General features: G+C 43.4%; 2 protein-coding genes across 6 annotated transcripts in view; both read left to right on the top strand.

The window, feature by feature from the left end:
* Positions 1-4,435, top strand: part of LOC139273243 (GDNF-inducible zinc finger protein 1-like) — a 66,782-nt gene extending 62,347 nt beyond the window's left edge. Inside the window, exon 7 of the mRNA XM_070889885.1 lies at positions 2,498-4,435. Coding sequence (XP_070745986.1) covers positions 2,498-2,677 — 180 coding nt within the window. The 3' untranslated portion in view covers positions 2,678-4,435. The remainder of the gene's footprint in view (positions 1-2,497) is intronic.
* A 2,617-nt stretch (positions 4,436-7,052) lies between these two features.
* The window catches only part of gzf1 (GDNF-inducible zinc finger protein 1), a 62,565-nt gene continuing 41,683 nt past the window's right edge, over positions 7,053-27,934 (top strand). For 2 of the 5 annotated variants that reach the window (XM_070889883.1, XM_070889878.1), the window contains exons 1-4: positions 7,053-7,209; positions 13,107-13,186; positions 20,856-22,310; positions 23,551-23,645. In XM_070889883.1, the coding sequence (XP_070745984.1) occupies positions 20,878-22,310; positions 23,551-23,645 (1,528 nt within the window). In that variant the 5' untranslated portion in view covers positions 7,053-7,209; positions 13,107-13,186; positions 20,856-20,877. Of the gene's footprint in view, positions 7,210-13,106; positions 13,187-18,702; positions 18,760-20,855; positions 22,311-23,550; positions 23,646-27,934 lie in introns of all 5 variants that reach the window. The other 3 variants (XM_070889879.1, XM_070889880.1, XM_070889881.1) reach the window with 3 other exon arrangements.

Below are 27,934 nucleotides of genomic sequence, written 5' to 3'. Positions count from 1 at the left end.
TATTCACTGAGCTGGGACTCCAGGGAAGTACCTCCTCTTCTTCAAATTGTGCCATGGCATCTTTTACAGTCGCATGAACAATCCAGACAGGCAGACGGGCCTCAATTTAACATCTCACCCGAAAGACTGCACCTCCAACAGTGCAACACTCCCTCAGTACTGCACTGTCTAGATTGTGTGTTCAAGTTCTGATATGGGGTTTAAATTGAGAACTTTTGACTGGAAGGTGCGACTGAGCTAAACTGAAAGCTAAAACTATAGATAATTTTTAGCATAATATTTATACTATTGAAAACTTCTGTTGTAAATTGTACATCTGTGTTTCTCATGATATTTTAGCATTTTTAATGAATTAAATTGCCACCTTTATGTATTTCAGGCAAAATAATTTTGTGAGCACTGCTGAAAGTTCTAGATGTACAAATGCCATGTCCTAATTTGTCCTCCTTATAGAAGTGCTAACCTTAAAAACAGTTCAAAAGATTAGCTGTATCACTGACTTTGATTAAAGTAGCATACATATTGTGTCCCTTACTCTTCCAAAGTAAATTCATTTTTATAGAATTAAAAAACCTCATGCGTTGCCCCAACATAAACTTTGAAAATATTAGCTTCCAAAATACTCCCACGTGCACCCCCTCCAAAAATAAAACTAAATATAAGCCAATGTTCTCCATGCCCTCTTTTAATATGGTGTAGCATCTTAAACAAAATCACTGTTTAAGTTCCCCTGTATCTAAGCTGTACAGCATTTTAGTAAGAAATATTGTTCTTAACAGAAATATTTATGATGATCTATCCTTTTCGTTATGAGCAAAATGAAAATGTCCAATCATGTTTCTGGCTGGGCCAAATTTGTGTATCTATTGACTATTATTAGTTCCTGGCTTGACCTAATTCATTATCTCTTATATAATAAAAGATATATTGCTGCAATAGTATTCTGGTTGTTTTGTTTTAGATGCACTTAGTCTGTGTGTTCATTGCCGGGTAGATAGGAAAGGCCAGTAGACGCACTTATATCTGCAAATTGTACCTTCTTTCTTCCTCTTTTTTCTGATGATTTGGGTTGTAAAGATTGACACAATGTTAGTTATTTAGTGTGATACATAATTCCGCCATCCTACTATATTTTGTCACTAATGTTTGAAGATATTGATGTGGTTAATATCAAGTCAATCTCCAGTTGTGAACATTTGCAGCAGTGTGAAACATAAACGACAGCTACAGTTCCAATTCAGTTAATAGTTCCTGCAGAAGTTTGGTACTCAGCTGTTTATTCTTATAAGTTTCAACATGTTTCTTTACACTGCTTATAATATGTTCAGAGGTACATGGAGAAGCAGCACCTGAGAAGCAGAGGTGTAGTTAGTGGGTCATCAGTCCTTTTAACGGATAAGGAACAGGTGAATTAGTGTTCCACTGATTTAAAAATAGAGACATTACAAGCTGCATAGTATACAGTGAGCAGGGACTACTATATATAGGAAGAAAAGTATTTTAAAAGGTTTCCACAGTGATAGGAATATTTTGTGCCTATGGAATCCTTTATAATTTTACTCTGTCTCTTTTCTTCCCTCCTCTCCTGAGGGTAGTGTGTCATGTTGAAGTTCCTCAGATGCTAGATGACAAAATTCTTGAGAATTCTGGTCGTTCAATACAAAACAATTAAAAGATTAATGGCCACATTCTGGTTTCAGATCCCCGTTTCTATTCATAGTTTTTGGACTTGGTGCAATGATGATCTTTCTAGGCCTAATGTTTTTTTTTACTTCTGATATTTTTGAAAACATCAAGCATCATAACATCAGTTACACGGTGGAGGTTGCCCTCAAGTGGCCATTATTCATGTGTCTACTTTAACATTGAGTGCTGGTAGACAATTTACAGTGTAGATATCATAATTGAGTTCCATCCTCTCCTCGTTTGGCATCCACACATGCACACTTTCTGAAGGTGTCACCGAATAGCTATCAGAAGAGGTAACCCTAAATGATTTTCCCTTCCACACCTAATCTCGTAAAACTTTCCTTTGCTTCAGATGGCTTACTCATGGGTTCCCTCTGGCACCTCACCCAACTAATCATTTTTCATGTGTGAACCTAGATAGTGAGTGGCAGCAGGCTATTCCTTCTGAGGGGCATCATAGCCAAGCCAAATCTTGTTCTCATTTGAAACATTTATCAGCTGATAGCAATCAGGAACAGGAACCCTGCTAATAATCTCTTCCTGGGACAGAAGTGCTAATGGTAATTGTGCGTCTAAACTGGTATACTACCTGTTCATTTAATTCAATGCAGACCAGGAATTGAACCTTGTCCATATAGCTTATTCTGACAACAGACAATATTTTACTCATTTGACATTCAAGAGAGCTAATGTAATCTACTTTATGTATATGGAAGACCTTTACTATTGGTAATAAAACATTTGTTGGATAAATTAACAGGTGTAATTCCAGGTTAATTTTTCTGTTTGTCTTGTGTTTTGCTTTTAGGTCCATGATCGAAATGCCCACTGGCGATCCTACTTGATTGATCTTACCTCAAAGAAAGATCATAATTGGTCAAAAATTGAAACTTTAGCAGATGTGTGCCTCTCCGATGACCCTGTACCCGTTAGCTGGATGAATATTCGGAATGAACGACCAGTGGAGGGCATACAACCAGGTCACTGACCAATGTTACTGAAACAGGTGGACACAAGTGCACAATATGTATTGTCTTCAAATTTATGGTGAAAAATAGGATATATTTTTATTTCTAATGAACTGTTTCTGTAAAAAGTTAGTAATAGTTTAACCATATACACCACATACATACTATTCAGTTAGTTGAATATACAGTGATAAGCCACACTAATTATTAGATATTTTGTTGTGCATCAGGCAAAAATTCTGTAGTTAGTCCATTAATACAAACCTGAAATGTCCAAGTCTATCATGAATTTGGTATTAGTGAAGCATAATAGGTAATAATTTTCATACTTCCACTGTAGGAAATAATAGAAGTATTTTTTTGTACCTTGCTGTTGGAGATCAGGGTATCACTATGGCATTGTCTAGTATTGCAGGAACTCATTTCATCAAAATCATTGTTTTCTTCCATATATTAAAACAACTTACCCGTAAACAGTGGCAGGTGAAGCAAGTTTGCTTCATTGATGTAGTTAGCAGTTCTAAGGTTCTAAAATGGAACTGTCCATTTGTTTAAAATCTTAGAAATAACTTACCTTTAAAATGCATTTATATTTCCTGCAATACTTGAGAAGTGTAATTAGTAACATGTTTCCTGTGAAGTTGGCTGTTGTATCCCAAGATTAATTTTAAATCTATTTTAAGATATTTAAATGGTTAGTCAAAAGTTTAATAATCCTGTACTCAAGAAGTTTAGAAGAATTAGGTTAATGACATAAATTTAAATTGCCTTGGAAATTCTTTCAGTATTGCCTTATGTTTATAATCTAACATGCAGTGCAATATTGTGGTAGATGAGCAGTTTGTAAGTAGAGAAGCAAAAAGCAAAAAAGAAGCATTGTTATTTGTTCAAATAGGAACTTCACATAACAAGATGTCCAATCTTGGTACAGGTTGAACCTCCCTTATCCGGAACCACCCCCTCGTCCAGAACCATTCCCAGCCACCGGGTGGTGCATGCGCAGAACTCCGATATGAAGAAATTGAAGTCCTTCCTTGCTGCCAGCTCTCGCAATCGCTGGCCTGACCCCGCGATCCACCGCCCCCCCAATGATCTCTCCGCCGCACTCCCAGCCCAAGCCAGCCAGCCCCATATATCCTTTTGCTCAGTACCTGTACCATGCAATTTAACGTGACCACCCTTCGTCCAGAAAAATCCCTTATCCAGAACAGGCTGGGTCCCGAGGGTTCCGGACAAGGGAGATTCAACTTGTACTATCTGCAGACTTAACTGTTAATTATTTTTTCAACTTTGTGATACAGATACCTGAAAATTGAATATTCTTCCCCTCCACTGATCAAATCTCGATAGCACTCTACATATTGGAACATGCTACACCCTGATCCTACTAGAACTAGCTGTAATTTTCTAGTGTGCAATGAGAATTCATAATATTAGACATGTATTTGTTCAGCATCTAATGGGTCTAAGATGTCTTGTCTGCCAATAATATCATGTTACTACATTGTAATGTTGTGTATTAACTGTTAAAACTATATGATGTCACGTTACTGACCTTTTGTGTATTGTGCTCCATTTATTTTTCTTGTATGGTCATATGGAGTGAACATCTGCTGTGGTACAAAGTTTGTTACATTAAGAGACGTTCATTGTAATGTAAGGATGCATTAATCCAAGTTTGTTAAATATACCATAATGGTATATTTAATACATTTGACTTTGAATTGATAATAGAGATGTCACATTGAAAATTTAGTGCAATAATCATTGCAAAACATATCATGATTGTTAATCTATTGCATTAGCAGTATGAAATCAAGAAGCATTAAAGTTTGTTTTATTTCAAACAAGCCTTTAAAAATCAGTGTGTTTTGAATTGATTTTTGTATTTTATAAAAGCATCGGTATGATTTTTTAAATATCTATCTTAGAAAAATTGCTAGAGATTCTCGTACAATATTCATTTAATAATGAAAGTAAACTTTTGCAATTCATTAAAAATTCTGCATTTCTGCAAATTAAAAAAAAGACTATGGGCCGGATTTTGTGGTTAAAAAAAATAACGGTTAGGCTATCGGCCTCTGACTGAGCCAAGGCCTAACAAAGGTAAGGGAGGGAAAGGTCCCCATGAAAATGGGCATCAGCAAGTCTTCCACCACAGCCACAGAGAATACTGCCAGTGCCACCCATCTCTTGGATTTGACAATGAAGTTAAGTTTGATTAATGCAGTCACTCTGTTAGTTAGGGTTATCCAAACCAATGGAGAACCTACCTGCAGATCACTTATCAATTCACCAGAAAGTTTAGAGAATGCTGAAAATCTCCAGGTTAGGCAGCATCTGTGGAGAGAAAAACAAAGTTAATATAGAAACATAGAAAATAGGTGCAGGAGTCGGCCCTTCGAGCCTGCACCACCATTCAATAAGATCATGGCTGATCATTCACCTCAGTACCCCTTTCCTGCTTTCTCTCCATGCCCCTTGATCCCTTTAGCCGTAAAGGCCATATCTAACTCCCTCTTGAATGAATGCTTAGGGTCGAAAAAAACATTCTTAAGCACTGAAAGGGGATGGGGAGGAAAGAACAAAAGGGGAGGCAGGAGTGATTAGAGACAAAAGGATGATGGGCTGAATTGAAATGGTAATGACAGAAGTTAGAAAAAGGTTAATCTGGATGGGGTGTGAATGGCAGAGTAATGGCCAGCTGCCATTAGAGACAGGGGAAAAAAAGTAAATTTATTCAATGTCCCAGCTTCCACAGTTCTTTGAGGCAGCGAATTCCACAGATTTACAACCCTCAGAAGAAATTTCTCTTCATCTCAGTTTTAAATGGGCGGCCCCTTATTCTAAGATTATGCCCTCTAGTTCTAGTCTTTCCTATTAGTGGAAACATCGGGGCCAAGTTTCGGCCTGAGTTGCTCCTGTTTTTTTTTTGAGCAACTGGTTTAGAATGAAGTATCTTAGAAATTGCAGTTCTCGGCATTTAGTTTGCTCCAGTTCTAGTCAGTTAGAACAGTTTCAGTTTGGAACAGATTTTTTTTTTTAAAGGGGGCGTGGGTCGGGGGAAGCGGAGGTCGATCGGTCGGGGGGGAGAGGTCGGTCCGGGGGGGCAGTGAAGGTCGGGAGCGGAGGTCAGTCGGGGGGGTAAGAGAGGTCTGGAGCGGAGGTCGGTCGGGGGGGGCGATCGGGAGTGTCGGGGGGGGGGGGGAAGGTTGGGAGCGGAGGTCGGTCGGGGGGGCGTCGGGAGCGGGGGTGGGGAGGAGGTCGGGTCGGGCAGTCCGGTGGGGGGAGCGGGAGTCAAGTCGGGTCAGGTCCTGTCCGGAGGAAGCGGGAGCGTGGGAGGCAGCCTTATTGACGCAGCCCCAGTGAGACCATTCGGCCAGGGCTAGGGGCTGCGTGCTTCGGGCCCCTCCCACACAGTTTTGGGCGCCTGGGGCTACTGCAGATGCGTGCCCACTTTAGCGCGCCTGTGCTGAGGTCCCGGCACTGTTTTTAGCGCAGGGACCTGGCTCCGCCCCCCACAGCTTGTGCTGCGCTGCGCCCAACTCCAGAGGGCCTGCAGGGAGCTGGAGAATAGGTAAGTTTATTTTAGGCGCACTTTGTGGTGCGAAAAACGGGCGCCCAGGTCGGGGCTGTGCCGTTGTAGGCGCGGCCTGAAACTTGGTCCTATCCTCTCTGCATCATCTACCTTGTCAAGCCCCCTCATAACCTTATACGTTTCGATAAGATCACCTCTCATTCTCTGAATTCCATTGAGTAGAGGCCCAACCCATAACCTTTCCTCATAAGTCAACCTCCTCATCTCCGGAATCAACCTAGTGAATCTTCTCTGAACTGCCTCCAAAGCAAGTATATGCTTCCGTAAATATGGAAACCAAGTCTGCATGCAATATTCCAGTGTTTTAAGAATGCGCTCTTTTCGAACATTCGGCAGTTCTGACGAAGGGTTGTCGACCTGAAACTTTAACTTTGTTTTTCTCTTCACAGCTGTTGCCTGACCCGCTGAGCTTTCCAGTATTCTCTCTTTTTATTTCAGATTCCAGCATCCGTAGTATTTGGCTTTTGCACCAGAAAGTTTAAACTGCCCACATACATGCAAAAGTTCATCATGGGTGTGTCATGGATGCCTGTGCATTCCTTTTAAAACTGGAACCTCTATTCAATGAAAACATTGTATTAGGTAAAATGGGTCTGAATGGTGTTTTCAGCTTGCTACATTTTTGGAAGCCAGGAGTGCCCAATGAAGGCACAAGCATGAACATGGCAGAGAGCGAAGTGTTGCATGCGAGAGCTGGACGGGACATCTGACCCGCCCTCCCATCGCGCATGCGTATCCCGGTGGCGACGGAGGTCGAAACCATGCGCTTGCGCGGCTGCGCGTTGCCGGCGGCTGAGCGCGAGAGGCGGCCGTTTGTCTTGTTGTTTCTGGGCCGAGCTCGAGCCTCATCGCCGCCCGATGGCCACTTAAAGCCCCGGCTTCACCCGGACCCCGGACCCGGCACAGGCCGCGAGCAGTCCGGACCGGCACGGCTCAGCCCAGCCCCGGAGTCAGGTAAGTTCAAGCAAGAACCGCGGCCGCCGCCGGGGGAGAGGGGGAATCGAGTTCGGGCCGTGCTCAGCCCCGTCTCCACACAGCCCGCCCGCCCCGAGCTCCAGGGGTGGGACTGACAGCCGCCGGGGGGAGGAGCTGTGCCCGGCACTGGGGAGCGGGTGTTGGGGCTGTGGGTGGAGAAAGGCTGAAAGACATTGTCTGCTGCATGTGGTGCGGGACAGGTGGAGGGAGCAGCGCAGGGTGCACCCAGGGGCAGGGGGAGGGTGCGCAGCGCAGCGCAGCACCTCACACAGCCCACACCACACACTCCACCCCACATCATATACCTCCACACTCTCCCTACCCCACCACATCACGCCTCCCCTCCCCCAAATGCCCATATCACGCCCCCCCTCCCCCACATCACGACCCCCTCCCCCACATCACGACCCCCCTCCCCTCCCCTCCCCCACATCACGACTCCCCTCCCCCACATCACACCCCCTCCCCCCGCATCACGCCCCCTCCCCTCCCCGCATCACGCCCCCTCCCCCGCATCACGCCCCCCTCCCCCGCATCACGCCCCCCTCCCCCGCATCACGCCCCCCAGCCCCCGCATCACGCCCTCCTCCCCCACATCACACGCCCTCCTCCCCCACATCACACGCCATCCCCTCTCCCACATCACAACCCCCCTCCCCCCCCCACATCACACACCCCCTCCCCTCCCCCACATCACGCCCTCTCCCCTCCCCCACATCACGCCCCCCTCCCCCGCATCACGCCCCCTCCCCTCCCCCACATCACGACCCCCTCCCCCACATCACGCCCCCTTCCCTCCCCCACATCACGCCCCCTTCCCTCCCCCACATCACGCCCCCTTCCCTCCCCCACATCACGCCCCCTTCCCTCCCCCACATCACGCCCCCTTCCCTCCCCCACATCACGCCCCCTTCCCTCCCCCACATCACGCCCCCTTCCCTCCCCCACATCACGCCCCCTTCCCTCCCCCACATCACGCCCCCTTCCCTCCCCCACATCACGCCCCCTTCCCTCCCCCACATCACGTCCCTATCCCCTCTCACATCACGCCCCCATCCCCTCCCCCACATGACGACCCCCTCCCCTCCCCCACATCACACCCCCCTCCCCTCCCCTACATCACCCTCTCCCACATCACGCCCACCTCCCCCCACATCACGCCCCCCCTCCCCCTCCCCCGCATCACGCCCCCCTCCCCCGCATCACGCCCCCCTCCCCCGCATCACGCCCCCCTCCCCCGCATCACGCTCCCCTCCCCCGCATCACGCCCCCTCCCCCACATCACGCTCCCCTACATCACGCCCCCCCTCCCCCCACATCAGAACATAAGAACATAACATAAGAATTAGGAACAGGAGTAGGCTATCTAGCCCCTCGAGCCTGCTCCGCCATTCAACAAGATCATGGCTGATCTGACCGTGGACTCAGCTCCACTTACCCGCCTGCTCCCCGTAACCCTTAATTCCCTTATTGGTTAAAAATCTACCTATCTGTGATTTGAATACATTCAATGAGCTAGCCTCAACTGCTTCCTTGGGCAGAGAATTCCACAGATTCACAACCCTCTGGGAGAAGAAATTCCTTCTCAACTCGGTTTTAAATTGGCTCCCCCGTATTTTGAGGCTGTGCCCCCTAGTTCTAGTCTCCCCGACCAGTGGGAACAACCTCTCTGCCTCTATCTTGTCTATCCCTTTCATTATTTTAAATGTTTCTATAAGATCACCCCTCATCCTTCTGAACTCCAACGAGTAAAGACCCAGTCTACTCAATCTATCATCATAAGGTAACCCCCGCATCTCCGGAATCAGCCTAGTGAATCGTCTCTGTACCCCCTACAAAGCTAGTACATCTTCCTTAAGTAAGGTGACCAAAACTGCACGCATTACTCCAGATGCGGCCTCACCAATACCCTGTACAGTTGCAGCAGGACCTCCCTGCTTTTGTACTCCATCCCTCTCGCAATGAAGGCCAACATTCCATTCGCCTTCCTGATTACCTGCTGCACCTGCAAACTACCTTTTTAGGACCAAGAATTTCATGCACAAGGACCCCCCAGGTCCCTCTGCACAGCAGCATGTTGTAATTTCTCCCCATTCAAATAATATTCCCTTTTACTTTTTTTTTCCCAAGGTGGATGACCTCACATTTTCCGACATTGTATTCCATCTGCCAAACCTTAGCCCATTCGCTTAATCTATCTAAATCGCTTTGCAGCCTCTCTGTGTCCTCTACACAACCCGCTTTCCCACTAATCTTTGTGTCATCTGCAAATTTTGTTACACTACACTCTGTCCCCTCTTCCAGGTCATCTATGTATATTGTAAACGGTTGTGGTCTCAGCACCGATCCCTGTGGCACACCACTAACCACCGATTTCCAATCCGAAAAGGACCCATTTATCCCGACTCTCTGCTTTCTGTTAGCCAGCCAATTCTCTATCCATGCTAATACATTTCCTCTGACTCCGCGTATCTTTATCTTCTGCAGCAACCTTTTGTGTGGCACCTTATCGAATGCCTTTTGGAAATCTAAATATACCACATCCATCGGTACATCCACCATGCTCGTGATACCCTCAAAGAATTCCAGTAAATTAGTTAATCATGATTTCCCCTTCATGAATCCATGTTGCGTCTGCTTGACTGCACTATTCCTATCGAGATGTCCCGCTATTTCTTCCTTAATGATAGCTTCAAGCATTTTCCCCACTGCAGATGTTAAACTAACCGGTCTATAGTTACCTGCCTTTTGTCTGCCCCCTTTTTTAAACAGAGGCGTTACATTAGCTGCTTTCCAATCCGATGGTACCTCCCCAGAGTCCAGAGAATTTTGGTAGATTGTAACGAATGCATCTGCTATAACTTCACCATCTCTTTTAATACCCTGGGATCCATTTCATCAGGACCAGGGGACTTTTCTACCTTGAGTCCCATTAGCCTGTCCAGCACTACCCCCCCAGTGATGGTGATTATCTCAAGGTCCTCCCTTCCCACATTCCGTGACCAGCAATTTTTGGCATGGTTTTTGTGTCTTCCACTGTGAAGACAGAAGCAAAATAATTGTTTAAGGTCTCAGCCATTTCCACATTTCCCATTATTAAATCCCCCTTCTCATCATCTAAGGGACCAACATTTACTTTAGTCACTCTTTTCCGTTTTATATATTGGTAAAAGCTTTTACTATCTGTTTTTATGTTTTGCGCAAGTTTACTTTCGTAATCTATCTTTCCTTTCTTTATTGCTTTCTTAGTCATTCTTTGCTGTCGTTTAAAATTTTCCCAATCTTCTAGTTTCCCACTAACCTTGGCCAGCTTATACGCATTGGTTTTTAATTTGATACTCTCCTTTATTTCCTTGGTTATCCACGGCTGGTTATCCCTTCTCTTACCGCCCTTCTTTTTACTGGAATATATTTTTGTTGAGCACTATGAAAGAGCTCCTTAAAAGTCCTCCACTGTTCCTCAATTATGCCACCGTTTAGTCTGTGTTTCCAGTCTACTTTAGCCAACTCTGCCCTCATCCAACTGTAGTCCCCTTTGTTTAAGCATAGTACGCTCGTTTGAGACACTCCTTCCTCACCCTCAATCTGTATTACAAATTCAACCATACTGTGATCACTCATTCCGAGAGGATCTTTTACAAGGAGATCGTTTATTATTCCTGTCTCATTACACAGGACCAGATCTAAGATAGCTTTCTCCCTTGTAGGTTCTGTTATATACTGTTCTTAGAAACAATCCCGTTTGCATTCTATGAATTCCTCCTCAAGGCTACCCCGTGCGATTTGATTTGACCAATCGATATGTAGGTTAAAATCCCCCATGATTACTGCCGTTCCTTTTTCACATGCCTCCATTATTCCCTTGATTATTGCCCGCCCCACCGTGAAGTTATTATTTGGGGGCCTATAAACTACGCCCACCAGTGACTTTTTCCCCTTACTATCTCTAATCTCCACCCACAATGATTCAACATTTTGTTTATTAGATCCAATATCGTCTCTCACAACTGCCCTGATATCATCCTTTATTAACAGAGCTACCCCACCTCCTTTCCATTCTTGTCTATCTTTCCGAATTGTCAGATACCCCTGTATGTTTAATTCCCAGTCTTGGCCATCCTGCAACCACGTTTCTGTAATGGTCACCAAATCATATCCATTTGTAATGATTTGTGCTGTCAACTCATTTACTTTATTTCGAATGCTGCGTGTGTTTAAGTGGAGTGTTTTAAGACTAGTTTTTAAACCATGATTTTTAGTTTTGACCCCCTCCTGCAGCCCCTTTATATTCATACATATTGTCCCTTCCTATCACCTTGTGGTTTACACTTACCCCAGTGCTACTCTGCTCTGTTGCCTCCTGCCTTTTGCATTCTTTTTTGGGGTCCTGTTCATCTGAGCTCTCACCCACTCTAACTAGCTCAGAGCCCTCTCCTGGGTTCTGAATACTCCTCGCATTGAGGCACCGAGCTTTCATGCTTGCCTTTTTATGACACGTTGACCCATTAGTACTTTGCTGCACAGTGGCCCCCCCTTGTTTTTTACTTTGGGTTTCTCTGCCCTCCACTTTTACTCATCTCCTTTCTGTCTTTTGCTTTTGTCTCCATTTTGTTTCCCTCTGTCTCCCTGCATTGGTTCCTATCCCCCTGCCATATTAGTTTAATTCCTCCCCAGCAGCACTAGCAAACACTCTCCCGAGGACGTTGGTTCCAGTCCTGCCCAGGTGCAGACCGTCCGGTTTGCACTGGTCCCACCTACCCCAGAACCGGTTCCAATGCCCCAGGAATTTGAATCCCTCCCTGCTGCACCACTGCTCAAGCCACGTATTCATCTGAACTATCCTGCGATTCCTACTCTGACTAGCTCGTGGCACTGGTAGCAATCCCGAGATTACTACTTTTGAGGTCCTACGTTTTAATTTAGCTCCTAGCTCCTTAAATTCGTCTCGTAGGACCTCATCCCTTTTTTTTACCTATATCGTTGGTATCAATGTGCACCACGACAACTGGCTGTTCACCCTCCCTTTTCAGAATATCCTGCACCCGCTCCGAGACATCCTTGACTCTTGCACCAGGGAGGCAACATACCATCCTGGAGTCTCGGTTGATGGGGGGCGTGATGTGGGGGAGGAGGGGCGTGATGTGGGGGAGGGGAGGCGTGATGTGGGGGATAGCCTCCCCCACATCACGCCCCCCTCCCCCGCATCACGCCCCCCTCCCCCGCATCACGCCCCCCTCCCCCGCATCACGCCCCCCTCCCCCGCGCGTCACGCCGTCCTACCCCCCCCCCCCCCCCCGGTCAGACACCTCCCCATGTCAGCCAACCCCCTTATCTTCCCCCACATAAGCCACCTCCCACCCCCCGGCCTCGTCAGCCACCTCCCCCTACGTCAGCCACCTCCTCCTCCCCCCCCCCCCAACGTCATACACCACACACACCCCACATATCGCATTGCACAGCCCGCCCCACCCCGCTCATTTGCCCCAGAAACCCCACCCGCGTATCGCCCACTCCACACCCCGTGCATTCACATGCCCTCCCCACCCCACATCACACCTCTTTCCCCCCCCCCACATCACACCCCATGCGTGCACCTGCTCCACGCATCCCCCACACACATCAACCTTTTGTACAAGGTGAACTCTGCCCCAACCAGAAACAGGTCCAGCTCTCGCTGGAAAAAATTCAGCAAATCAGCAGCCACCACATGAGCCAGAAGCCTGTGATGTCCACTATTCTCTGGGAAAAGAACTGCCTCCTGATGTTTAACCTCGATCTGGCCTTGTACATCTTAAAATTGAAAAGCCCCGAAGCAGTGGAGTTGCTAGTTTCTAAGTATCACTTGCAGCAACATATTGTTTGCTTGCTCTTTTCAGCAGTTCACAGCAGTAGAAGACTGGCGTGAGCATACTGACGGTATGCTTGAACATTCAGAAGTGCTGAATTACCATTCCAGGTGTGTTCAAACTAGCCAACCACATCCAGCTGACCTTTTACCTGATCTGAGTTAGTGGTAGTAAGCATTGGAAAATAATATTCTGTCGGGATAAAATGTAGATTACCAAGTTGGGAAGAGGAAGCTTCATTACCATTGCAGCTAATGTACTGCTATAAAATCTAGGCCTCATTGGTTCTGATATAAATACAGTCTGATATATGCAAAAAAAACAATTGCCCGAACCATTTTTGTACTAGATTGTAATGAAGGTGTTTTTGTAACTTTTGTTGTTTCTTACCTACCCAACAGGTTTTTATTGTAAGTTACACCTGGAATTTGATTAAAATACAGCATTAGAACCAATGTTCCCCGTAGACTGGGACATATTCTGCACAGCCTGTTTCTTTCAGTGCACGATCCTTTAAGTTTCTGCGCATGAGTGGTATTTCTAATGTAAAAGCTTGTGAGTGACCTATGCGGGACGTTGCAGATAACTTCACAGCCACACACAGCTTAGAGGAAACATTGATTAGAAGCCTTTATGGTCCTTGGAATATTTTAATGATTTGCAACACAAATGATTACATTTCTCTTCATTTGTTATTCTGTTGTACTGTGTAGCATAATGTAGAGTTTACCCAGAGAAGGCAGCAAGCAATTTTGATTTTTTTTTAAGTGAGTGAGATAAAGGCTTCATCACATCTGCCATTATCATGTTATGTTCATTACAAAGCTGTTTTTTGAAATCTTTAGCAAGTAACTAGGCAATTCATGTATTGAAAGATCATTCTCCATATCTACCAATTTTCTTTTATGCGTTGTTATTTTCCCATTTTCATCTATTCGTAATAAGATTTTCTTTTGCTCTTTTAACTTGTCCATGATTTTAGTAGTTACATAGGGCCCAAGTTTCGGCCTCAGTTGCTCCTGATTTTTTGGAGCAACTGGTGTAGAACGGAGTATCTTAGAAATTCAAATTCTCGGCATTTAGTATGCTCCAGTTCTAGTCAGTTAGAACAGTTTCACTTTGGAACAGAATTTATTTTTCAAAAGGGGGCGTGTCCGCCCACTTACGCCTGTTTTCAAAGTTTCGGCAGTGAAAACTTACTCCAAACTAACTTAGAATGGAGTAAGTGAAGATTTTTGTACGTTCAAAAAAACCTTGTCTACACTTTAGAAAATCAGGCGTAGGTTACAAATTAGGCGTAGGGAATTGGGGGGGGGGGCGGAGTTTAAAGGGAAGTTTACAAACATTAAACACTTCAGTTTTACAAATAAAGAACCATCATCAAAAATAAATAATAAATACATCAATAAATCAACCAATAAATCAATAAAAAAAATTAATAAAAAAAAAAAAAAAAATTTAAATCAATAAATAAAACATTTTCTACTTACCGACTGCAGCACCGGGAGTCCTCCAACAGCGTGCTGGGACGGTCCCCCCAGTGTGTCTCTGTCAGTGTCTATCTGTCTGTGTGTGTGTCTCTCACGCTCTGTCTGTCAGTGTCTGTGTTTCTGACGGGGGTGGGGGGAGGGGGAGACGGGAGGTGGGTGGGGGGGGGGGGAGAAGGGAGGTGGGTGGGGGAGGAGAAGGGAGGTGGGTGGGGGAGGAGAAGGGAGGTGGGTGGGGGAGGAGAAGGGAGGTGGGTGGGAAGGGAAGGGGGGGAGAGGGGGAGAAGGGAGGTGGGTGGGAAGGGAAGGGGGGGAGAGGGGGAGAAGGAGAGAGGATGTAGGGAGGGAGGGGAGGAGGGAGGGAAGGGGAGAGGATGTAGGGAGGGAGGGAAGGAGAGAGGATGTAGGGAGGGAGGGAAGGAGGGAGGGAGGGAGAGAGAGGGGGGGGGGGAGGGAGAGAAGGAGGCTGAACGGCCGGGCCCAAGACCTCGGGCTAGATTTACAGGTTGGTGGCGTCAGGTCTCGGGGGGGGGGGGGGTCGCGGAGGTCCGGGGTGGGGGGTGGGTGAGAGAGTCGTGGGGGGTGCGGAGGGAAGAGAGTCGCGGAGGTCCGGGGGGGGGGGGGGGGGGGGGAGGGAAGAGAGTCCGGGGGGGGGGGGGAGGGAAGAGAGTCTGGGGGGGGGGGGGGGAAGAGAGTCGCGGAGATCGGGGGGGGGGGGGGGTGGTGGTGGAGGGAAGAGAGTCGCGGAGATCCGGGGGGGGGAGAGCAGGAGTCGGGTCGGGAGGAAGCAGGAGCTGGGCATGGGAAGCAGCCTTATTCACGCAGCCCCAATGAGGCCATTCGGCCAGGGCTAGGGGCTGCGTGCTTCTGACCCCTCCCACACAGTTTTGGGCACCTGGAGCTACTGCACATGCGCGCCCACTGTAGCGCGCATGTGCAGAAGTCCCGGCACTGTTTTTAGCGCAGGGACCTGGTGCTGCACCCGGCTGCAGAAGACCTGCAGGGAGCCGGAGAATAGGGAAGTTTTTTTTAGGCGCACTTGCTGGCGCGAAAAACGGGCGTCCTGGTCCGGGCTACGCCCTTTTAGGCGCGTCCCGAAACTTGGGCCCATACTTACAAACCTCCACTATTTAAAAAAAATATTGATACCTAGGCTAACAAAAGCACTCCATGGTACAATTATTTTGGCAAGTTTAACTTTTCTGAAAACAAGCTACCCTGTATTGTATTTGGGGAAATAGAGCATATTTGATTGCACAATCGACAATTTTCAATACAGAACTTCCTCGACCTGACCATACCGAATAATGGGCATCTGCTTCTGCAAAAGTATGTTGCTAAATGCTGCTGTTAAAGTATTGTGCATATGGTATGGTGAGGACAACCTCATTGCTACCTGTGCCAGGTTGCTGAGACAATAGATTATTGAACAAGATAGCCACTTAGCCTATCAAGCCTGCTTCTTCCACTGACTCTGCATGGTGTCCCTACAATGGAAACTTAATTTTTGGCGTTGTAGTTATTTATCTTCCTGATTATCCACTAGAATTTTATCGGGACAAAGTCTTGTGTGAGATGTTGCACAGCCTGTTACACCAGTTTCCTCCTGCCTGATGTAAATCACCTCCCCAGAAATGTTTTTAATTCAGTTTGTTGCTTGTACTTGTTTTCATTCCCATGTCCAGGACCAAAATTTGGAATTCTTCGCAAATTTCCATTATTCATATTTGGGTCCTCTCCATATGCTGAATAATGGACATTCCACTGTATTCTCAAGAGGGATGTTCTGTATAAATACTGCCAAATCTCCAAAGGTAATCAGGCATAACTCCAGAATAGTTCATTTATTCCCATATCTGTACTATTGAACACCGCTCTGTTTCCCTCAAAAGATAACACTTCTCTCACTTGAGCAACACAGCAATCATCATGGTCGTCAAATATTCTCTCCGTCTACATGTATCTCAGAAGCATCCAGGTTTACATTTCACTTTACAGCATACAACAAAAAAATGCTATTGTGGCAGTTACCAAAGGTGCTCTTTATGAAAAAAATTGCATGTTTTGAAATTATACAGTTGTTCATTAACCATCACTGTTACATTGCAGACATGGGATTTATTTTACAGTTTGTTCCTGGTGAGGTGGGGGAGTGGTGTGTTCTTTCTCCTCCAAAAGTATATATTTATCCCTATTGCTAGAAAGAGAATTTATGATTTGTTTAGTGAATGACAGCATTTTGCAGCAAAAAGATTGTGCAAATTCACCTAAAACAGATTAGAACAACTTTCTACTGAGAAATAAAATTTTAGAAGTTGGTCATAAATCTCCTTTGATTTTAATCAACATATTCTAACGCTGTCACGTTTCCATCACGAAGAATGTCTGACATGTACAGCAACAAAGTTTCAAAAGAAAATACCAGTGCAGCTTTCCTGATGAAAACACCATAATTTTTATGAGAATATTATTGTTGAGGTGGAAGAAGAAGAAATGTTAGTATAAACTACTTTCAAGACTTCTGGTGCCTTTGCTTATATTTCTTTGTAAACTTCTGGCTATGCAAATAATGCATCAAGTGGCTTCGTTCCAGCTACCAGCATATTACATAGAATCGGCAGCACAGGAACAGGCCTCTCGACCCAACTGATGTATGCCGATATTTATACTCCATGTGAGCCACCCCCCACTCTTAATTATCTCTTTCCACGCTGTTCTCCCTCAGGTATGCATCAAGCCTCCCCATAATGCTCGGAGACCAAATGCTGATCGGATGATCGCTTTGCAGAATAGCTCCGTTCAATCCGCAAGCATGACACTGAGCTTCCTTCGCCTGTCATTTTAATTCTTCTCCCACGCCCACTCTGACCTCGCTGTCCTTGGTCTCCTACACTGTTCCAATGAAGCTCGAGGAACAGCATCTCATCTTTCGATTGGCATTTTACTGACTTTCGGCTCAACATTCAATTCAACAATTTCAGATTATAACCACTGCCCTCATTTGTTTGGACAGCAACTGTCAGTGATGATTCTGCTATTGCCATTTACACCTCCTCTGGACCCATCTTTTATTTCTTTATTGTCCCATTACTCCCCCCTTTTGCCTTGCACCAACATCCCTTTTGTCATTTAATTTCTCCTGCCTTCCGCCCTATCATAAACCTTCCCCTTTGTTCTTTCCTCCCCTCCCTTTCCCTGCCTCTTGCTTAAAACCTGTTACATCTCTTAACATTTTCCAGTTCTGATGAAAGGTCATCAACCTGAAACTTTTAACTCTGTTTCTCTCTCCACAGATGCTGCCTGACCTGCTGAGTATTCCCAGCATTTTCTATTTTTATTTGATTTCCAGCATTCACAGTGTTTCACTTTTGTATTGATTATAGATTACTGTTCACAGCAAGAATTTGAAATGGAAAACCAATACTGTAGCAGATTGAAGATCTCCAATGTTCTTCAGCAGCAACATTCTGTTTTATCAGTCAAAGCTCATTTTTAATTACTATATGTGACTATATTTTGCATGAATATTCAGATATTAATTTGAACTTATTCAGTGGTATAAGCATGTGAGCAACATTCTTTAGGTTCCTTGTTTGGAATAAAGCATATTTTTTGTAATACGTCATTTATTTCTCAGCTAGCGGTATTCAAATGCTAAATTTTGCAAAGTTCCACTGTTCCTTATGATCCCTACAGTGTATGAGCTCTTGTGTGAGATTGGGTACTAAAATGTATCGAATAAATAGTGGTAAATTATTGAGTTTATTTCGCAGCTGGGAAAGGGAGTGTAACTTGGGCGGGATGGTGTTCATTGAATCAAACTTGCACTCTTCCAGCAGCCAACTAAGAGATATTGAATACAAATTGCTTCCCAATCCACTCGGCTGCAGAAGCAGAATAACTTAGTGGAGCGAAAACAAGGTAGCATTTATATAAATAGGGTGCATGCCCTCGCAACAAAGACTGTATAGCTTCCTTAATGTAAGCACTTAAATTACACCAATGTTCTTCAGATCAGAATTGGTTGGATGTGGCTTTTACTAATTGCTCTTCTGTTAATCACTCTGTGTCCTTATTAAGTTTGGAAACATCACCAGAATTTAATCTACACTTGATTTGCATTTGTACCTCAAATACAGAATGGGGATCATCTTGACATTCATAACAAAATTGACTTTGGCATACTAAACCTCACAGTAAGTGTGTATCATTTTGATTATTGCTGCATAAACAAACTGAATTGCATTGATTGGGCTTTCAGGACTTCAGGTCTTTAATAATCTTTCACTAATGTTATGCCAACTGTATTAACAACAGCAACTTGCATTTACATAGTGCCTTTAAATTAGAAAAACATCCCAAGGCGCTGCATTGAAGCTTAGTCAGACAAAAATTGATGGCAAACCTAAGGAAAAGATATTAGGAGGGCTGACCAAAAGCTTGTTGAAAGCCGTTGGTTTTAAGGTTTGTCTTAAAGGAGGAGAGGGAGGTAGAAGGTTTTAGGGAGAAAATTCCAGTGCGTAGGGCCTAGATGCCTGAAGACATGCCGCAAATGGAGGGGACGATGCATAAGAGGCCAGAGGGGGCCGGGGGAGGAACACCTGGAGGAAGTTAGAGATAGGATAGGGAAAGGCTATGAAGGGATTTAAGCACCAGGATAAAAATGTAAAATTGCAGGTGTCTTGAGACTGGAAGCCAACGTAGGTCTGCAAGGACAAGGGTGATGGGTGAGCATCATTTAGTGTCAGGTAGGATTTCGGGCAGCAGAGTTTTAGATGAGTTGAAGTTTATGCAGGATGCGTGGCCCACCAGGGGAGCTTTGGAATATCGTTGAGTCTGGCATGGATGAAAGTTTCAGCAGCATGTGGTCTGAGGCGAGAAATGTTGTGGAGGTGGAAGTAGGCACTCTTTGTAATGGAGTGGATATGGGGTCAGAAGCTAAAATTGGTGTTGAATAGGGCACCAAGATGGCAAACAGGCCAGTTCAACCTGAGATAGTGGCTGGGGTGGATGATGGAATCGGTGGCAAGGGTACAGAGCTTGAGAGAGGGGCTGAATACGATTGCTTCGGTCTTCCCAATGTTTAACTGGAGGAGATTGTAGCTCATCCAAGGCTGAATGTCGGACAAGCAGTCTGACAAGGCAACGGAGAGGCCGAGTCAGGTGGTAGAGAAATACATGTAGAAACTGATTCCACATTCAACTTGCATGATGCATAAAAATGGCCAAAAAGCCTATTTTAAAAGAAATCTGATCTGTGTACTATAAGTTACGAAGAATAAGTTGGCAGGGAACTGAAGACAATAATTCAGTTGTCAACTTATGATGATTTTCATAGAACAAAGGCTTCACTTCGTTAAGTGTTTGATGTCTTTGATTCAATTACTACCTTGTAACTATTACACTACAATATTCCATGCAAATTAATAATTTAAGTCATGGGGGCAATATAACATGTACCAATAATATTAAAAAATGTAGTCTGTTGTTAATCGATCTAGTTCTAAATTAATCTCTCCATGCTGAACAAATAGATTATCATGCTTATTGGAAATGGATTAACAATAATACTCTATGTTGATTGAATGGTCTTAACCCAAGAGTGGCAGCTCTTTCACACGTCTCTAATACAATACCTTTTGAGTAAATGATTTAAAATATTTTGGCTGGGAAGGGAGAATATATAGATTTTACTTTTTTGTAGTTGGGACATACTTATTCAGAGCTCACAGTAAGAGTGTCCAGACACACGTACAGTTATAAAAGGTGTCTTGATGCGTCACAAATGAATACAAGAGTTTGATTCTTATATAGTTTCTTGTGTATGCTGCTGTTCTACTGATAGTGAGCAAATTTTATGAGGGCTGGTATGTAAAATATATTTTAATTATGTCATAACCAACAAATACATTGATCTAAAAATGAATGTAAGTAAGATCAGATATTTTTTCTTAAAGAGTTAGACTGGTTGTTAAATCACATTAGAAGAATCTGAAGAATCAGAGTATAAAATATTATTGAATGCTTTAAAGTTTTAGTAATACATACATATTCCTGGAGTGACCTTACACTAAACTTTATACAATGTGTGAGAACTCGTATATAATACATCTACAGAAATGAAAAGGTTGCACAATATACAAAAGTTAAATCATTTTTTCCCATTAAAAAAAAATTGTATTTATTAGATCAATTTTTCATAATGATCATTTGCCATCTAAATTCAGAAATTGTAATGCAAGCCATGAACATAATTGTTGAGCTTGACTTTGTATATATTTTTATGTTGCAGGGGTTGAACAAAATAAAGGAAGATGGTAAGCAATCAAGTTGTACTAGAGTCAAAGGCAGCCCCAAAAAACCTGTTGGATGAGATGCACAAACTCCGTATCTTATGCTACTTCTGTGATGTGACTGTGCAGATAGAGCATCAGGGCAACAAAGAGGAATTTGTTGCTCATAAAGCTGTGTTGGCTGCTGCCAGCAGTTACTTTAAGGAGTTATTCCTTAATGAAATGGTGAACACTAAGATTACGATTGTTACTTTGCAAGACATTTACACAGCAGACTTTGCCTCTTTTCTGGATTTTGTATATACTGCAAAAGTGGAGGTTGAGGCCGAGAGGGTACAAAGATTACAGGAGATTGCAGAGAAATTGAAGTGCAGGGAGCTGGCAGAAGTCTGCAGTCAGGTAAAAACTCAGATACTTGAGTCAGCTCTGATGGACTTGGGCAATTTGGCTGATTCCCATGGAGTAGAAGGAATTAAAGGCAGTAAACAGAACAGGGATTCTATTTCAGTTTCTTCCCAGAACACATCAGAGATTCCTTCAACAACACACAATCGCAGAGTATCCTCTGCCCAAGATGTTTCGGATGAAGAGAAAGTTCATGAGAGTGCTTTTAAAGCAGTGCCGGCAACCACCAGAGCCAAAGGATGGGAAAAGTCAGAAAAGGAAAAGAAAGTGGGGAAACCTTTAAGTGTAAAGGCCAAACGAGCTAGTGGAAGGTTGGCAGGACGTAAAGTCTTTTTGGAAATCCCCAAAAAGAAATATACACGTAAGCTTCGAGAGCAAGAGAAGGTTGATCAAGATTTGGAAGAAGAATCTGGAAAACTGACCTCTGTAGAAGATAACCAAGACATTGAAGAACGAGTTAAGAAGGAAACAACTACAGAAATTGTTGAAGAGCCAGATGATGATGAAATGATGGATGGGGATGATGATGAAGATGAGGAAGAAGAAGTAGAGAGTGATGATAGTGATTTTGAATTGGATGAGGATACTAAAAAGATCCCTGATGAGAATGAGAAGAAGAGAAGAGGTGGAAACTTCAAGTGTGACAAATGTGAGAAAGATTTTCAGTATGAGAAAAGCTACTTGAAACACATAGAGCAGAATCATGGTATTACACCGGAAATCATTTACCGCTGTGAGACTTGCAACCAGACATTTGCTAATCGCTGCAACTTAAAAAGCCACCAAAGACATGTCCATGTTGAAGAACGCCGCTTCCCATGCTCACTTTGTGGTAAAAAGTTTAAAAGGAAAAAGGATGTGAAGCGGCATAATCTTCAGGTTCATGAGGGTGGTGGAGAGCGCCATTTATGCTTGCAATGTGGTAAAGGACTGAGTTCCAAAACTGCCCTGAGGCTCCACGAAAGGACGCACACTGGAGATAAACCTTATGAGTGCACTGAATGCCATGCCAAGTTTTCTCAGCCATCTGCACTGAAGGTGCACTTGAGGTACAAATGTACAGTACAACTATATAGTATGCACTTTTATCACTTCAGTTATGTACATCATTTTATTATCTGGATCTGAGAGAGTGTAGAAGTTATTCCATCTGCCTTTCCCTTGTTACAGTAGTATAATCTAACTTTCTAATAGTTATCGAACTGTGTTCAAAATACTACCTTGTGGCTTGCAGTTCTATGAGTGAGGTAGAAGGAGTAATCAGTCAACATAAAAGTAAACATAATAGCAGTTGTCCTTAATTAAACAATCTGTTTAGAGAACTATGCTTTCTGTTCTTTGAACGTAAATGTTCCATAGAATTCTCATTTCTCTCTGCATCTCAGACTGAAAAAAGGTGATTTGTTAACCAAAATAAAATGAACGTGCACTTTAACATGCACATGATAAGACAACTTTATGTCTATGGATCTACCTTTACCAATTTCCAGTCCCAGGGCATTGATGAAGTTCTGTACGGTAGACCCAATGTTTTCCCCAGGGAAGAACAGAAAGTTGAAGGGCAAGTAGACCCTGGTTATTTTCTGAATCATGGCACCCAGTTAGAAACCAGCATTGATGGTGACTTGCATTTATATAATGTTCCTCCCATAAAATAATGTCCGATGCAAAGACGTGGATACTAAGCAGGACAAGATGGAGAATTCGAAGAGGAAAGATCCAAAGCACATCATAGAGGTGGGGTTTAAGGAGATGTTTGAAGGCAGAGAGGAAAGTAGCAAGACAAAACTGTTTTAGGAGTGAACTCCAGCGGATAGTGGCGTAGGGGCATGCTCCTTTCTTGTCTGTCTTTTCTGTTTGGGTAATGAGATTAGGCAAGAAACGAGGCAAAGGCTTATTTCATATGTGTTTTGTCATTTGATTATTTTTTGGACTGATGGTTGAAAAAGTCACCATAATTAACAACTGTTTAGTCATTTTCCACTAAATGGAGAAAAAGAAACAGCTGGGGATACCCATTTGAAAATTATGAATTCTTCAGAAAGAGTTACTAATGGACTACCTAATTTCAGTATTAGAAAAGTAAACGACAGCTGAATGTTTTGAAGTCCTGAGTAGTAACTACAGTGCATGCAACATTAGAAATGCATTTTACGATTTGGAATTCAATCTAGATAATTTGAAATCTAATGTACAGTGTTTGTAGTTGTACCTTTAAATACTTTGAATATTTGTGTACCATAGTATTTCAAGACTTTTCTCTTTCTCTCTCTTGCACACACACTCAAGGGTGCATACTGGTGAAAAGCCATTTGCCTGTGATGAATGTGGTGCCAGGTTCACACAGAATCATATGTTGATATATCACAAGCGATCTCATACAGGTAATAATTTATTTTGTATTTTTCTGATTTTTTTTTGTAACTCTGCAACACTGCCTGAAGCAAGATGTACAATGTAAATCAAAAGTTGTGATTCAGCCACATCTCGTAGATTATTTGCAAATATTTGGAATTACCTACAGTAATTAAAACAGCTGGTACCCTTGGATCTGTGCCACAGCAAACAGCAACTTGTTTGAAAATTGAAGCAAAACAGAAAGTATTAATAATAAAGAATAAAACAATCATGAGGATGATAGAAATTGGTGTGTAGAGGAGGATAATAATATGAGACTGCTTGATCTGTCTCCAGAATGAGCTTAACCTGAGCAACAATGGCTGGTAGGATGTTGTATCAGAACCAGTAGCCCATAAGTAGTCCACAGACACTGAAGATATTGAGCAAGTTTCCTAAGAGTATGGCAATGTTAGTGGAAATATAACCTTGCAGTATTAAATCAGGCTGTGGGAAAAGTTATATTGGTTGTTTTGACAATCTTGTACAGATGCAGGAAAAATATTAGTGTTAATACAAAACTCTATGTCACAAGGAACAAACTTTAATAAACTATGGCCATTTTTTCAAGAAAGTGTAGTTCAGAATCACACAGATGTAACCATCTTTAACTAAAATACTTTATTTTCTCTCTAATTTTCTTTCCCACCCTCCTTCCTTGATAGTGTTGAATCCTTGCTGTAGTGTAGCTCCAAAGTTATCATTGGACTATCGTACTTACTACAGCACTCTTTCTTCATGTGGGTGTCTTAAAAGTGAGTGTCCATAAGCTATTTTACCTCAGGAGTACATAGCAGCTGAGCCCAAGCCTAACCTTACCTAATGTCCACACTTCCAGTAGAGGTTACTGGATAGCAGTCAGGAGCAAAATCGTGGCCAATTTTTCTCCCTTTGCGTCATCCAGCTGTTGCGCTGACTGAGATCAAGTATGTCAGTACAGACTGGAAATTGAATTTGTGATTCTTGTATGGCTTAGCTACTTTTGTGATAAACTTGTTGAGCCACAGCGCAAGTCCTAAAGAGATCTTTTTAATGTTTATAGGGTTTGCAAAAATCCCAAAAGGGGACATGGGTGTTTGTGTGTAAATAACAAACTGTGAAAAGTAATTGTAGTTGCTGCTTTTCTGGGTAGTTCCAGATATGTGAAGAAATTTGGGAGCTGCTAGTATTCCATTAAAGTTTCTGAGTGTGCAGCTCTTAATAAATGAATCATAGAGTCAGGATTTTCTGGGAAATTCATGAATTTGGTCTGTTCTTGGGAGTAATTGCAGCTGGTTAATCAATGTTGGCACTGAGTTCAAGGTTTTAGTGATTGTGAATTATGCTTCTATCCACATATGTTAGTGCCAGTGTTTAGTGTCATGGCATGCATAGATTGTGCATCTGATGACTTGGAAATGGATGCACAAGAACCGAGGCTGAACTGGTTATAAAAGGGTTTGATTGTGGACACTCCATTGAAAATGTCATAAAATTATACATGAGTAAATCAGATTGGTTTATGACAATGACATGCCAAAAAGGAAATACACGAACAGTCATAGGGGCGAAATTTGTGTGGTTTGCGCCACATGCTAGTGCCAGAAGATGGTGCTAAAACGACATTGACAGCTTTAACGACAGCTGATGCCAGTTCCAGCATCGCACACCATATCGATCTTACCAGTAGCGCTGCCGGTAAACGCTCGCCAGGGACCTCGCCACCATGGACATCATGATGTCAATGAGTGTGCAATTCTCACTGGACGCCCGATCTCCCAACTTCCTTGTAGCCAGTGGAAGTGTGGACATTAGGTAAGGTTAGGCTTGGGCTCAGCTGCTATGTACTCCTGAGGTAAAATAGCTTATGGACACTCACTTTTAAGACACCCACATGAAGAATGAGTGGCTTCAGTTAACGACAGATTGAGGTGGTGTGCAGCAGCAGGAAGCCGGCTCCAGCTACACTATTTAAAGAGATCATCAATCACTCTCACCTGACAGATTTGTGCAGTTTGAGTGGCTGTGTGTTAGTTCCTGCTACTGCAACTGTTTCTTTTAATAATTTCAAGGTTCTTTGGTATCAGGAGTGTTGTAGCAAGTACAAAACTGCATAATTATTTCTGGAAAGATTCAAACTACATCACTTGCTAAGATTAATGGGAGATGTACTAGCAGTCTACCTTGCCCTCCGGTGGAGCAGAGGCAGCTAGAAAGACGGGAACATGTATGCAGAGGGAGGAGAGGGCCTTCAGGGCTCTCAACAGGAGGCCTTACCATCTGAGAGTATTCCAAAAGCACTTTTACTACCTTCAATTAAGCGAGGAGCAGTGTATTAGAAGGCTCCGCTTCACCAAGGAGGTGGTTACAGAACTCTGCCACCTCCTGTATCCAGACTTCTAGTCTCCGACCTGGGTGACCATGGCTCTCCCAGTGGCAGTTAAGGTCACCTTAGCCCTCAATTTCTTTGCCAGCGGATCCTTCCAGTTTGCAGCAGGAGACATAGATGATGCTCTTATCAGAGAACAGAGTAATGTATTTTTCTCTGTTATTAAAGACCTGCTAACAAAATTGCACAGAAAGAATTTGCATTTATATAGCACTATTCACGTAGTCCGAATGTCCTACAGCTCTTCACAAACTATTACCTTTTGTTGTGAGATCACTTGTAATGTAGGCAAATGCAGCAGGAGTTAGTACACAGCAAGGTCCAACAAACAGCAGTGAAATAAATGATCAATAAATCTGTGTTCATAGTGTTGGTTGTGAGATAAATGTTGGTCTAGACACCTGACGAACTCCCCTGCTCTTTGAATAGTGCCGTGAGATTTTTTTGCGTTCACCCGAACAGGTAAACCAGACTTTGGTTTATCTTTCATCGTAAAGATAGTATCTTTGATAATGCAGCATTTCCTCAGTACTGCACTGAAGTGTCAATCTAAATTTTATGTGCTCAATTCTTCAAATTGTACATTTCACAGGTGTGCATTCTTGTAATTTTGCTAGAGGACTGTTAATCGTGGAGTGAGACAGACAGTCTCCCACTTCTTAAGAGGAATTTCACCCTTTAGAAATTTTGAAATGAACATGTTTTTCAGCAACCCATCAAATGAGGAAATCAAGATTAAAATTCAGCCTGTGTACTAAGTGGAATAGAGACCTCTTTAGGAAGTTGATGAATATAGAGTGAAATCATCGGCAAAAGTGTAGATAGAGTTGAATGATGAATGGAGGTGAATTGATATGAAGAAGGACCAGAGTTGAAGAGAATAGAGCCCTGTAGAACTTGAATGAATAGAAAATGTGGCAGAGAGGAGCAACAACTACAGTACAAATAGGATGGTTTGAGAAGAAGCTGGATAGCCATGAATATAGCTTTAGTAGGAGTCCGCATAGAATCTTGCAGCATAGAAGGTCATTCGGCCCATTGTGCCTATGCTAGCTTGTTGAAAGAGTTATCCAATTTGTCGGAAAGTGTCAAAGATCATAACCTATACTACAAGATCAGCAGTGAAATGACCTTGCTGAAATCCATGCTAGTGATCATCAATTAGGCTAAAGCTTTCAAGATAATGGATAATTTGAAAGTTTAAAGCAATTTAAGGAGAAAGGAACATAGGCTGGAAATAAGCAATGTTGAAGAGATGGCATAGGATAGGGGGACACTTGGAAGCACACATCATGAGGATGATGGAATGATACCATCAGCACCAAACATCTTATGCCATTACCTCATTTCCTGCACCATTGAAACACTAGTCCATGCTTTAATTAATGATTAATTTCTCAAATGCTGGCATCACTAGTTTCCACTCCTCTATCTCTCACAAATTCCAGTTAATCCAAAACTTTGTAACCCATATCCTCTAGATAACTCACTCTCAATATCCCGTCCTTGGTAAGCTTCACTGGCTCTTTGTTTCCCCGTGTAATGATTTCACGCTCCTTGTTTTAATCTTGTATCACGTCATGACCCCGCCCTCCCTCCCTGAATGATCTTAAACAATCTATCTTAATCATACACTTTGCTCTTTCAGCTCTGATGTACTGCTTGTCCATTCTGTCTGTTTTACAATTAGTGGTCAATCCTTCAGTCATTACACCCCTACCCTCTGGAACTCTTCTTCCTATACCACTTAACTATGCCACTTTTTTCAAAACCTCTTAAAAACCTATCGTTTCAACCGTGTTTCCAGTCCCCCCCTTAATTCCTCATGTTCCTGCTTGGTATCCTCTTTCTCCTTATTGTTGAATTTCCTGAGATGTTGCACTACATGAAGGGTGTTATAGAAATGCA

This window comes from Pristiophorus japonicus, chromosome 9, assembly GCF_044704955.1.
Source record: "Pristiophorus japonicus isolate sPriJap1 chromosome 9, sPriJap1.hap1, whole genome shotgun sequence".
In the NCBI taxonomy this organism is placed as follows: domain Eukaryota; kingdom Metazoa; phylum Chordata; class Chondrichthyes; family Pristiophoridae; genus Pristiophorus; species Pristiophorus japonicus.
The sequence above is the reverse complement of the archived record's forward strand: the minus strand, read 5'-3'. Positions and strand labels throughout refer to the sequence as shown.